The 12,597-nt window shown below is 40.1% G+C and overlaps 1 protein-coding gene across 2 annotated transcripts in view; it reads left to right on the forward strand.

Moving 5' to 3' along the window:
• The window catches only part of LOC123235499 (myosin phosphatase Rho interacting protein), a 243,059-nt gene that overhangs the window by 86,473 nt on the left and 143,989 nt on the right, over nt 1-12,597 (forward strand). For both annotated transcript variants that reach the window (XM_044661644.1, XM_044661652.1), the window contains exon 4: nt 11,241-11,273. In XM_044661644.1, the coding sequence (XP_044517579.1) occupies nt 11,241-11,273 (33 nt within the window). The remainder of the gene's footprint in view (nt 1-11,240; nt 11,274-12,597) is intronic.

Here is a 12,597-nt window from a genome sequence, read left to right on the forward strand (position 1 = left end):
TGGGTAGTTATAGTTACACATATATAACGTGTGTGTATGCATTCATACAAGGCAGCACAGTGCAAAATGAGAGAGAGCTGACCTCAGAGTCAGGAAGACCCAGTTCATCTTTGACATGCATGTAGGCTGAAATCCTGGGCATATCCTTTAAGTAACCCTGGCAACTCTCTAAGCTGGAAAGAAGATGCCAATCTGCGCTGAGAAGGTTTCAGTGTCAGAGAGTATTCTTAAATCAATGAAATGACAAGATATATGTGTATATATGTGTATAATCATCCAATAAAACTCTTCTAATCCCTCCTCATGGTATAGAAGTGACCGCCTGGCTTCTTGGAATAGAGACCTTTGAGAATAAGATCTGGCTAGTCCTCCCAAACTGGAAAGTCAGAAATGGCACAGATTGTATGTTTGCTGCCTGATGACCAGTCTAGCTAAATGTGAGGAGATTTCTCATCAGAGTATCAACTATCAAAGTTCTGGTGTTTTTTAGCCAAAGCAGTTCACTCATTGATTTAACAAGCATTCATTAAGAATATCCTATGTGCCAGTAGGTGAGAAGAGAAAGACAAAAAGCAAATGGTCCCTGCCCTCAAGGAGTTTACATCTTTTCCCTGTTGTTTTTTAAACCCCCACTTTCTGATTTAGTAACTACTCTTAAGACAAAAGGACAAGGGCTAGGCAAACAGAATTAAGTGACTTACCCAGGGACACACAGCTAAGAGAGCTTAGATTTTAAAGGTGGTTGTGGTAGAGGCCAAGAGGAGAAGACAAAAAAATGTCCCCAGTAAAGTAAATACAAAAAGTATACACAGGTTTGATACAAAGTCATTTGGGAAGGGTAAGGATTAGCTAGTGGGGAATAGGATAAGAACTAATGTCAAAAGTAGCACTTGAACTGGATTTCCAAAGTTAGGGATCCTGAGAGGTGGTGGTGAGGGGAGATATTGGGGATGAGGAATGGCAAGTACGGCAGTTTGGCCAGACCCTGGAGTCGGGGAAGGAGATTAGTGTGTAACAGAGCCTGGAAAGATATGCTGGACTAAGAGTGTGAAGGATATTAAAAGACAGATGGGAGTTTTTATTTGATCCTGGAAGCTGCAGGGAACTCCCAGAGCTCCTTGAGCAGGGGAGTGATATTTTGATCTTGTTCAGTACCGGTAGGCATTAAATTTCTGAAATTGGCCAGTTGTTTTGGGGGGAGAAAAAAAGGTAATCCTTATTTTGATGATTCAAAGTATGCTTTAGTGTGCCTTGCTATTAGAGCACAATGATTTAATGATAAAGGCCTGTTTCCAAATTACAATTTTTTTTCCCAAACGGAGCTCAGGATTTATTTATCCTTTCCCCTCCTCCCCTCCATGCCCTCATCATGAGCACCCCAAGGTTGCTTGCTATTTTTGGAGCCTTCCACTGCTTTCTTTTGTTTTAAAGGTTACCTCTGCAAGCTAATTCTGCACTGTGAAAATTGTTTTTTAATTGTGTTACATTTTGATAATGAGATATTTGAAAAAGGTTTAAAAAAATTGGCCTCCCTTAGGGAAGAGTGGAAGGGAATAAGCATTTATTCAGTGCCTACTATACAACAGGCACTTTATAAAATGTTATCTCATTTGAGCTTTACACTGATCCTTTGAGGGAGGAGCTATTTTTGTCCCTATTTCACAGTTGAAGAAACTGAGGCAAACAGGTTAAATAACTTGGCCTCATGTACCTTTAGACTACCTTCTCACCTAAAGGCATTCCTGTATCATAATGAAGAATGATGAAGAATGAAGACTCCCGAGTGATCACAAAGATAATTTATTGCCTTATGGTGCATTTCACAAAAGATCTCAGTTTCTCATTCATTCATTTGCTTGCTTGCTTGCTTATTTATTTGTTTAAAGCCCTTACTTACTGTCTTTACTGTGCTTTGGTTCCAACTCAGAAGAGTGGTAAGGGGCCAGGCAGTGGAGGTTAAATGACTTGCCCATGGTCACCCACCTAGGAAGTGTCTGAGTCAGTTTCTTTTTTAAAATTACATAATGTAGCAAACCAGATTGTAGTATGTGAATGAAATGTAACACTTCAAGAAATGAGGAATATGATAAATGTGGAAGATCCTGGAAAGACTTAAGTAAATTGATATAAATGAAATTAACAGAACCAGGAAATGGTATACATTCAATGATTTGTCTAGTTATTTCTGAGGAATCTGAGGACTCTGGTCTGAGTCTTCTGGGACCCCATGGATCATAGCATTCCAGGACCTTCTGTCCTCCACCATCTTTTGAAGTCTATCCAAGTTTATGTTTGTTATTTCCAAGACACCATCTATCCATCTCATCCTCTCCTGTTTCCACCTCTTTTTGCCTTCAGTTACTCCCACCAGTATATGTCCTTCCACTGAATAGTCTGAATTAATTTCTTTTAAGTATGGACTGATTTGATCTTCTTGTTGTCCAAGGGACTGAAACAACTTCTCAAGCCTGATAGGACTGAAAACGATTGAATGATGTACAATGGCTACAACCACATTATAAGAAAGAACAACAGCAAAGCAATCAAAACTCAGTATTATGACACTGTAGTGACCAAGCTTGAGTACTGTAAAAAGGAATTCCTTATTCCTTTTTTAATTTATTGGGGGATCTGGAGGCCCTCTTACATAGAGATGTGTAGGGATTAACCAACCCATAGAGACAGGAAGGAGGAACCATAGACAGGAAGTGAGGGAGAAAAAGGTATAAAAGGCTGTCAGTTGCTGACAGTTGAGGTTGGCAGTTTGGGGTCAGCTGCTGAGAGTTAGGGCGGGCAATTGCAGGGAAGTTGACTTAATCTGTTTGGTGAGCTGAGCTGAAGGGTGATCAGCTGGACTTTCTTTAATGGCAGTTATAGATAGATAGAGGCAGTTTTAGGTAGTTATAGATAGTTATAGGATAACTAGTATAGACATTAGGAAATTTTCTTTCTCTACTTCTTTCCTAAATTTCTCTCCTTTACTATATTCATTTTACTATTTATATTTAATTAAACTAAATTGTTAATTGTTAAAAGCTGCTAGAAGTCTTCTTTTTCTCTGGCCTAAAGCGAGAATATTAATTTACAACTCTACTATATTCTCATTAAAAGTTAAATTATTAAAAGCTGTTATCTTATTTTGTCAAAACTCCTAATTTAACCCTTAACAGTACAAAGGAGAGATAGTAAGAAGGCATATCTCTTTCTACCTCTTTGGAGGTTTGGAGGGTGAAGAGGGACTCTGGGTAGGGAACAGGGCAAATAATGTCACACTTTTCTGATATATTAGTTAGTTTTTTAGCATTGTATTTTCCCTCTCTTTCTTGTTCCTTGCCAGAAAGGGATGGCTCTTTGAGTGGGGGCAAGAGAAGGATATACTTGATGAAATGGAGGTAATATGAAAACAAAAGATACCAACACAGATTGATTTATTTATTTTTACGCCCTTAACTTACCCAAAGCCTTTCTGTTCAGGGAAACAGCATGCACATATAAATAAATACAAACAAATGAAAGGTTATTTGGATGTGGAAGAAGTCACTAATATATGGGGAGATTAGATTAAAATCAATACTATATATTGGTTCTAATTGGGGTTAAGTGACTTGCCCAAGGTCACATAGCTAGGAAGTGTCTGAGATAAGATTTGAACCCAGAACCTCCTGTCTTCAGACTTGGTTGTCTATCCACCGAGTCACCTAGCTGCCCCATAAATTTATCTTTAAAATAAACAAAATGCCCATATGAGGATATTTTGGTATTTAAAGCTCTTTGCAGCCTGGCTTGTTCCATATTTCATCCTTTCACTAATACTACAATGTAACCAGACTGGTCTACTTTCTGCTCTCCACAAATGTTATTCCTTGATCTTTGTTACTTTTTCACTACCTGTTTCCCATGCCTGGAATGCCCTGCTTCTTGAAATCCAGAGTTTCCTTCAAGACTCTTAATTCCAATGGCACCATTTTGCAGGAGGCCTTTTCTAATCTTCCCATATGTTGGTGCTTTCCTCCACATCCAAATAACCTTTCATTAATTTGTATTTATTTATAGGCAAATGCTGCTTCCCTGGATAGAAGTCTCCTTGGAAGAAGGAACTGTTTGGGTTTTTGTGTTTAAGAGCAGTGCCTGCTACATAGTAGACTCTCAGTAAATGCTTATTGATTTAAGGATATCAATCTGGCAACTGTGTGAAGGACAAAGTGGAAAGGTGAGATGTCTAGAGGCAGAGACCAACATCTTGGGCCAGATGAGAGGTGATTAGAATTTGAAAGAGGGTAACAGACCACGTGAGTGAAGGGAAAAGGATGGATTTGAGATTACTGAGACAGAATCAACAGGACTTTGCAACTGATGAAATATAAGGGATTAGAGGAGAGGGAAGAATTGAGGATGACTCCAAGGTAAGGCACCTAAGTGGCACAGTGGATAGAATGTTAGTCCTGGAGTCAGGAAAACTCATTTTCCTAAGTTCAAATCTGGCCTCAAACCCTTACTAGCTATGTGACCCTGGGTAAGTCACTTAACCCTGTTGATCTTGGTTTCCTCATCTGTAAATGAGCTGGAGAAGAAAATGGCAAACCATTCCATTCTCTTTGGCAAGAAACAAAAAGTCAGAATGACTAAACAACAACAAGCCAAGGTTGGTGCCCTCAAAAGAAATAGGACAGTTCAAAAAAAGCTATAAATTCTATGAGAGCAAGAGTTGAGGCTTAATGTAAACTCTCCTTCTCCTTCAATGCTTAGCTCACGGTAAATATTTAATATCTATTGATCGATTAAGCAATATCTACTTCAGTTTTTGGTATCAGCAGGTAAATTATCTTTCTTGGTGTTAGTGCCCTTCTACTTTCTTTCCATACTGCCCCCTCCTTTGCTGTTCTAAGTGGTTATTGGATCTATTTGGGGGTTTTCTGTTGTATAAACCTATCCAATTATATTGACAATGTATGATGTTTCTAATGCATCTTTTTCAGAGAAAAGGACTAGCTTCTCAGGTATTTTGGATTCTAAATTCTTTTGGGTAGAAGCCTTAAGACTAATGAGTATGGCCTAGCAGAATGGTATGGGAGCAGTTTTAGTTGATCTTTTTTTGCTTGAATAAGGGCACTTGGTAGATCAGGCCCAGTTAGGGTGCCTCCTACTAGCAAGGAAGGTGCACCTTCCATAGCTGGTGGTGAGGCTGCCTTAGAGGAATAGACATCAGTAATTCCTACCCTGCCCTTATCTCCTGCTGCCACATTATTCTGGGCACTATTTGCTTTATGTGTACAACAAATACTTGTTCACAGTGACTCTTTCTATGAGACCAGAAAGGCATTGGCTACCATGAGAAAATATCTAAGATTTTGAACATAGCCAAGACTGACCTGATACTGGATCTCCAGACCACAGAATCATGGAACATCAGAGCTGAAAAGACTTCAAAAACCTAGTTCAAACTCTTGATTTTATAGAGGAGCAAATTAAAGCCTAAAGAGCAGAAATTCCTTGCCCAGAATCACAGAACTAGTTAATGTCAGAAGTGGGTCTAAAACCTAGGTCCTCTCTCTTCCAACCCAATGGTGTTTTCAATACACTAACCCCATTCCCCAGGCTAGATTTTTTTTTTAAGTGATGACCCTTACATCCAATACTCATTTATGTTTGGCTTTAAGAAATAGCCATAGCTTGACCAATTAGAAACCTACAGAAATAATTCCTCCTTTGGAAAACCAGAATCACCAACCAGGAATACACTAGAGCAGGTTTGCTCTCTAGGCCTTATCCTTAAGTATTGTAGAAATGATAAAAAATAATGGAGACACCAGGGATGTTATAATAAGTCCAAATGATTATGGGTACACACACTGGGGTTTAGGAGAGACTAGACCAGGTTGGGAGACCAGAGCAGCTAAGCTGCTCCTAACTGACAAAGGAACTGTTGACCAACTGCCACCCCTGGGCCAGAGGCTTTGAATCCAATAGGCAAGGTAAAGGTTATAACAAGTTTAATTATATTTAACTAAAATAAAGGTGGGAAAAGGATTTCTATACTTAGAACCTAAAGGATAAAACCACAGGGCAAAGGGAGACTTATTCTACTCTTATCTAAATGATCTAAGAGGCAGGGCCCAAGAAGCAGTGCAGTCTAGGAGCTGATTCAAGCCTGGTGCCAGCCAGACTTGAACAGGACAGCTATGGATTAGAGGGGTAGTTTTGAGGGTTCTCACAGTTTTCCAAAGAGGTTCACAGGATGCCAAAATCCTAGGTGGTCCAAGATACGAAGAAGAGTGAGTGAACTTGAGGTGCTGTCCACCAGGTCTCAAACTCCTCCTCTGCTTGGTTCTGCTCTGTAGGTCTTCTCCTCTTGCTGGAAATCCACCTCCACTCAGGATCCCAAGGAAATCAGGAAGCAGGGTCTAAGATCTCCCTGGGCTGACCACAGTTTGCCCACCACTAATGGAGTCTCTCTCTCAGGGCACAAGGCACTCCTTCCTGCTCCTTCTTTCCATCTTAGAATTCTCCAGCTCCAGCCTGCTAGATGAACCTTAATTACTACCTAATCTTCCTCACAACAGTACCCTCTGAGATGTGCCTAAGAGCATTCACTTGGCCAAAGAGCAGGTAAAGAAGGAAATGGAAGACACAAAGGACAAGGATCATCTACACCTGAATAATTGGGAGTTGACCATGTTTGAGCTAGTCTATGTAAAATTGAAAACACATGGGTAGCATTCTTTGTGACCAAATCTTTTCCCCTTCTCTGAATTTAGAAATAGGAAAGAGAGACAGAGGGAGAGAGGAAGGGGGTAGAATTAAGAGGAGAGAGAGAGAGTGAGAGAATGAGAGAATGGATATGAGAATGACACCATTTAAGAGATTGTATATGGACATGGAGATAGGAATACCTAAGATAGGAATACCTCTCTCAAGGATGCTAGTTGTTTTGGTCAGAAGGTAAGGTCCTTTGACCCAGCCCCTGCCCTCTGCATCCTCCATTACATTTTGAAAGGTCATTGGTATGGAATGCTCTTGGATTCTTTCCCAGCTATTACCAAGATATTTAGCTCACTAGATATACCCACACAGAAAAACCCACAGAAAGGGGATCTGGTGCCAGAAAAGGAGGGGAGGGAAGGGACAGAAGATAGCCCAAGTCCAGCTACTTTCACAGCAACATTGCTATGATTCAGTGTGGTCAGTTGTTGTGGTGGGTGAGAACTAGCTCTATCGCTGCCCCCTCCCTTTTGAATATAATAGTCTTTTTCCTTTTGGTTACTAAATAGCAAGGTATAGCAAAATTATTATTTTTTTAAAAGATTGAACTTGGGAATTAGGAGCTATGGAATCTGACTTGACTTTGGGAAAGTTATGGGGCTTCTTTGGTTTTCAGTTTTCTCATCTGCAAAGTAGTAGGAGGCATAGACCAGGTTTTAGAATTCTGACTTGAGATCTTAGTGTGGTATCCAGTGCCAAGGAGAGTTCAACATTTTAGAAGATAGAAGTTGGCCTCAGTCACCATCCAGGTTTCAAAGAACCAGAAATGTCCATCATTTGGAAATGGCTAAACATAAATGTAATGGTATATTTTTGAGCCATAAGAACAGGGGCAGCTAGATGGCATAGTAGATAGAATGCTAGACCCTGGAGTCAGGAAAATTCCTTTTCCTGAGTTCAAATACAGTCTCAGACATTTACTGTGTACCCTGGGCAACTCACTTACTTTTGTTTACCTCAGTTTCCTCATCTGTAAAATAAAATGAGCTGGAGAAGGAAATGGCAAACCATTCCAGTATCTCTCAAAAAAAACCCAAATGGGGGGCAGTTGGGTAGCTCAGTGGATTGAGAGCCAGGCCTAGAGACGGGAGGTCCTAGGTTCAAATCTGGTATCAGACACTTCCTAACTGTGTGACCCTGGGCAACTCACTTAATCCCCCATTGCCTAGCCCTTACTACTCTTCTGCCTTGGAGCCAATACACAGTATTGACTCTAAGACAGAAGGTAAGGGTTAAAAAAATTTTTTTTAATTAAAAAAAACCCAAATGGCAAACCACTCTACAATCTCTGCCAAGAAAACCCCAAGAAGAGCTGACACAACTGAAAATGACTGAACAACAAAATAAAAGGATGAACTCAGAAATACATGGAAATGACTAATATGGGAAAACATTTCCAATATATTTTGCATGACTGCACATGTATATAACCTGTATCAAATTGTTTGCCATCTCAGGAGGGAGGCAGAGAATTTGCAACTCAGAATTTTAAAAAAATGTTAAAAAATTGTGTTTATAGTAATTGGGGGGGAAAAAAAAAAATATATATATATATATAAAATAAGCATTTAATAAAGTGCCTACCATGTGCTAGGCACTGGCTACATGTTAGGGATACAAAGAAATTCCCTGTCTAAATGTGCAAGCAAATTGTTATTCAAGATCTAAGGGAAGAAAGGACATTTTTTTTGACTGGGGGACATCATAGAAGACCAGACATTTGAGTTTGGTCTGGAAAGATGGATAATGTTGCTCAGCAAATGGAAGAGGTCTTACTTTTGGCATGAGAAATTGGTAGGGGTAATTGTAAAGTTGGGAAAGCACAGAACCTGAATGGTAGCAGTTCATTTTGGATAGACTCTACAGAGATTGTGTGAAATAAAGCTGGAAAAGTAGGCTTTAAAGGTTAAACTAAGGAATTGGATATTATTCAATAGGAACAACAGTTGAAGACTCATCCCTGTAATGGGAGATTTTAAAAATTAAATTAAATTTTATTTTAAAAATATTTTTCTGTGTTTACATGATTCATTTTCTTTCCTTCCCCCCTCCCAGAGCCAGCAAGCAATTCCACTGGGTTGTTCAAATGTTATCACTTGATACCTAGTTCCATATTATTCATTTTTGGTATAAAGCAATCTTTTAAAGCCAAAACCCCAAATTACACACCCATATATATACAAGTGATAAGTCATGTGTTTTTCTTTTGCATTTCTACTGGGAGATTTTTTGCTCCTCAGTGATAGTGAGACATGACACTGAAGGCAGCCTCTGAGATCGTCTAATCCAAAATTCCCCTCTCCCCACTGCCAATTTCTCAGTACAAAACTGAAGCCTTTGCTAAAGTTACAGAGTTAGAATTTGAATTCAAAGCCAGGTTCCCTTATTCCAGAAGGAGGACTTTCTTCCATTTGTCATTGCTTTAAGAATAATAGCTTGCATTTCTAATTTTTAAGGGGATTTTTTGTAAATATATTTTATTTTAATTTTAAAGAATTATTTTGCCAATTAATTTTCAAGGTTTCAAAGGGTTGTTCATTTGTGTCTAAGTCTTCATTGACTCTCAAGTTTTCTTGGCAAAGATACTAGAGTCATTTTTCATTTCTTTTTCTAGCTCATTTTACAGATGAGGAAACCGAAGCATTCAGGGTTAAGTGACTTGCCCATGGTCACAAAGCTAGAAAGTATCTGAGGTTGGATTTGAACTCTGGTCTTCATGATTGTAGGCTCAAGCTCTATCCACTGTGCCACCTAGCTGTCCAGGGTTCAAAAGTACTTGCCTCACAACTCTTGGAGACCTGACATAAAATCGATAGAGGTGGACATTTTTGGTTGGCCTGCCACTTGGGGAGGGTATATGATCCAAATGGAGTTTACTCCTTTATCCAACCATCCAGGTAAGTGAAGGGAGATGAAAGCTCACCTTATTTAACCTCCATCTTTCATACACTCTTCCCTTGCTGCTGCTTCACTTTTCAGGTTGGAATCTTTTTTTAAAATGTTTTATTCATACATTTTATTTTCCATCATGGCCAACTATGAATCTTAAAAAACAGATTTGTTTCATGTCTTCTTTTAACTCTGAATATGCCAGACTTTTATAGTAAAGACTGGGCTATTATTTCTAGCCCTCCTCTTCCCTCAAAATTTTATTTACATTTAATGTACCCTAAGAAAACCCAGCATATAAAAAACACACTTATGGAAAGTGAAATGAGGATAAAAGTTCCTTTAATGCTTAAACATTTTTAAAAATTTTAATTTAATTTTAAAAATCCTACCATCTTAGAATTGACATCAATTCCAAGGCAGAAGAGCAAATAATGGTGAGACAATTGGAGCTGAGTGACTTGCCCAGGGTCACAGAATCCAGAAGTATCTGAGGCTACATTTGAACCCAGGTCCTCTAGCCTCCGGGCCTGATGGTCTATCCACTGTGTTACCTAGCTGCTCCTCCTTTAATATATTTTTTAGATTATCCAAAAAAATTTTAAGCATGGTTCTTTCACAACATAACTCTTAAAAAAAATTGATATCTGTTACTACTAATGGGTGCAGCTAAGTGGCTCAGTGGATTGAGAGCCAGGCCTAGAGATGGGAAGTCATGGATTCAATTTTGTCCTCAAACACTTTCTAGTTGTTTGACTCTGGGCAAGTCACTTAACTCCCATTGCCTAGCCCTTGCCTCTCTTCTTACTTGGGACTGATGCACATTATTGATTCCAACATGGGAGGTAAGGATTTAAAAAAGAGTAGAAGGAAAAGCTTGATGGGTTTAAGGAAGGATCAGAGTCCCTGTGCTTGGAAGGTATCAGAGGAGAGGAGAGTAAAGACAAAAAAGGGCACATATGAATTTTTTCCAGAGTATTCAGAGGAACAAGATGGAGATTTAACAGGAGCAGCAAATGGGCAACTAATTCTGGTTCTCAGCTTTCCATTAGTTGTGGCTAGGATTATGCCTTTGTTACAGCTATTGTGGAGTCATTGAAACTCACAGAACTCACTGAGCAACTCTCTTGCTTGCTCTTCTTCTCTTACCTCCTTTCTCCCCCCAACCCAGCACATTTTCCAATATCCTCTGGGTTACTCGGGGACTGGAAACAGACCCTTCAGTATGTTTTTCTCTCTTTCCTTTTTCCCCAGGGCCCTGGGAGTATCTGTAGACCTCACCCACTCAGCTGTGTCTTTATACAGAGTTAGGAAAATGTGGAAATAAATAAAGACTCAATTAGGCATCCGTCCAATGTTTGGAGAGGGGTGAGGGGTGGGTGGTGGGGGAGAGAGAGGCCATGTCCAAATCTAGGAATGCCTGAGAAAGCTTCAGGAGCCTTAGGCAACCTCTGAGGTTGTGGGCTTCCCACAGATTCTTAGGACTATACTGACCAAGAAGGGCCAGGGGCCTGGGAGCTCAGTTTTATTCCCACATTAAATGTTAAGAATATGAGCCTCAGACTCGAGCCAACAGAAGAACACATGACCAGGGATGGGACTGACTTCCCAATCCCTTCCCCAATGTGAAGCCCTTTGCCTCTTTCCTAAAGGAAGGAACATTCTCCCGGTGGAAAAGGATAACTGTCAGTCTCTCATCTTAGACCTTGCAATGTCTTTTTTCTCTCCTTCACCCTCTCCCTCTCTCTCTTCCCCCTTTCTATCCCTGTATCAATCTCTGTTTCTGTCTCATGTCTCTTTTCTGTGTATTCTCATTTCTGTGTATCTTTCCCTCTCTTTCTCCCTTTCTCTCTTTCTGTTTCCTCTCCCTCTTTCTCTCTCTTACCCTATCTCTCTCTCTCTCTCTCCTTTTCTCCTTCCCTTTCTCCCTCTTTCTGTGTCTCTTTCTCTCATCTTCCCTTCTTCCCCCTCTTGCTCTCCCCTTTCTCTCCAACTTACTTTTTTTTTGACTCTTGCTCTTTGCTTCTCTCTTTTTTTCCCCTTTCTCTCTGGTTCTCTTTCCAAAGAAGGAATTGTGACACACAGAGAAAGTGAAGTTTATAGTATTAAACACCCAACTCCAGACAGTAGTGGCAATTCTCCAGACCTGCCTGACAAAGGCTTTTTTCTCCCTTAACTTTGGAAACTCAGCGTTTCTGATTCCCTTCTGAGCCTCGAAGAGAGTAGATGAGAGGGAGATCTTATTTCTTTGACCGAGTTTGGGGACTTGGGTGGGGCTGGAGATTTCTGGAAAAGACTTAAAAGTATTTTAAAGAATTGGGAGCTAGAAAAGTATAGGCATCCCTAAAAGGTTTTGATGTTTATTGGGGGAAGGAAGGAGAGGGGGCTGGATGTAAAGAAGAGAAGGAGAAAGGAAGGAGTGTCCAGAGAGCTGAAGCTGAGAATGAGGTGGAATTGGTGGGGAATGAACAAGACAAAAGGAACTTTTTTAGCTAAGTTAATGGCAAGAGGAAGATCAAAGAAGGGCTGCTATCCCGTTGTATGGAAGGATAATAACAAGGAACCATAAATAGGTCAAGCTAGTCAACCCTTTGTTTTAATTCTCTTTGTGATGGTATAGTATGTCTGACTCTGGAATCAGACTTAGGGTGCAAATCCTATCTGTGACATTGCCCATGAAACCTTGAACAAATCATTGAACTTCCATAAGCTCCAGTTTCCTCACCTGCATAATGCAGGTGGAGGTTAAACTAGACGGTCTCTGAGGCTGCTTTTTAACTCAAAATCTGTGACCTTTTATTTTAAGGAGAATGAACTTCGGATTAGAAAGAACAGGAAAAAAAACAGTTTATAGGGGGCAGTTAAGTGACACCGTGGATAGAGCACGGTGGAGTTGGGCGCGCGCGCGCGCGCGTGTGTGTGTGTGTGTGTGTGTGTGTGTGTGTGTGT

The sequence above is a fragment of the Gracilinanus agilis genome, chromosome 1 (assembly GCF_016433145.1).
Source record: "Gracilinanus agilis isolate LMUSP501 chromosome 1, AgileGrace, whole genome shotgun sequence".
In the NCBI taxonomy this organism is placed as follows: Eukaryota; Metazoa; Chordata; class Mammalia; order Didelphimorphia; family Didelphidae; genus Gracilinanus; species Gracilinanus agilis.